The 1251-nt window shown below is 46.2% G+C and overlaps 1 protein-coding gene across 1 annotated transcript in view; it reads left to right on the top strand.

Annotated features, from left to right (window-relative positions):
* SYAP1 (synapse associated protein 1) overlaps positions 1-1251 on the top strand; it is a 42490-nt gene that overhangs the window by 17232 nt on the left and 24007 nt on the right. The window contains 1 exon segment of the mRNA XM_010830627.1: positions 1005-1144. Within this exon segment, the coding sequence (XP_010828929.1) occupies positions 1005-1144 (140 nt within the window).

Here is a 1251-nt window from a genome sequence, read left to right as displayed (position 1 = left end):
CGCTCCTTATCTTTGTCTCTCCTGGGCTATGAACTCTCAGCAGAGGCTGGCTTTGAGCTTTGTCCTCAGCACCCAGCATAAGGCTTTCACTATATGGGTGATTTTCAAGCTTTATTTTTAACCTACTTTTTTTTTTAGCCAAAGTCATAAAGGGAACCTTGGTCTAGAAAACAAATATAGAGCTGGGCTTTCCCTCCCTTCCACTCCCCCAGGGCATTTAGGATTTCTTTTTTTCTTCCCATTAGTAAATCCCTAAAGGCCTGAGGATCCAATTCCAAGCTCACTGTGGACACCATGTATTTTGATGACCACCTTACAGTCAAACTTGACATTGACATCACACATCTGCATGCTTCTCCCCAGAAGGGGGAGACTTGAAGTGTTGGGTGGGGGCCCTGGCCCTAGCACGTGCTCAGCCAAGGTTCCCCAAGTGAACCAACAACAAGCCTTCCCCTGCCGGGCACTCTCTGTGGAGAAGCTGCACTGTGACTGTCTCAGCCACCATTGCATTCTCATGCCCTCAGTGCAGGGACTGACCTTCAGAGCGTAACAGAGATTTCAGGCAGAGCGTGGGCTCGCACGTTCCATCAGAAGGTATGAGACCAAAGTGTGGTTTGTGCACACTTGAGAAATGACTTGGGTCATGGGTTTTACTTCTCCGATAAGACCACCATGGTTAGCTGACTCCAACTTTGGGTTCTTTTACATTAGTTTTCACATACCAAAACAGAAGTCTTTTTCTATGGTTTCAAATTATGTAATTTCATAAAGTTCATGGTTGAATTTCCTGACCTCCCATGACGCTCTCTCCAGTTAAAACTATTAAAGAATATATGAAAGGATTGATCATTCTCCACTCTCTCTAAGGCAGACAAGTTAATGACAGCTCGTTGCACTTGGTGGCTGAAGCATTTAGGGAATTTAATGTGTCATGTCATTGATGCGTTGTTACCTATTCATTGCAGTCTATGGTTTCCCCCATGTTTTTCCTCTTTTTATCCAAGGACAAGAGGAACTTCCTTCGTGACCCTCCAGCCGGGGTGCAGTTTAACTTTGACTTTGATCAGATGTATCCCGTCGCACTGGTCATGCTCCAAGAGGATGAGCTCCTGAGCAGGATGAGATTTGACCTTGTTCCTAAACTGTAAGCATTGGGTTCTCGAGCCGGATGGGAAAGAGGCATGGGCTGGGGGCCAGGATGTTCTCAGACATTCTTCATGAAAACGGGCTCTATGGCCCTTCAGCAGTACC

Source organism: Bison bison, unplaced genomic scaffold (assembly GCF_000754665.1).
Source record: "Bison bison bison isolate TAMUID 2011002044 unplaced genomic scaffold, Bison_UMD1.0 scf7180017864518, whole genome shotgun sequence".
Lineage (NCBI taxonomy): Eukaryota > Metazoa > Chordata > Mammalia > Artiodactyla > Bovidae > Bison > Bison bison.
This window is presented reverse-complemented; position numbering and strand designations above follow the sequence as displayed.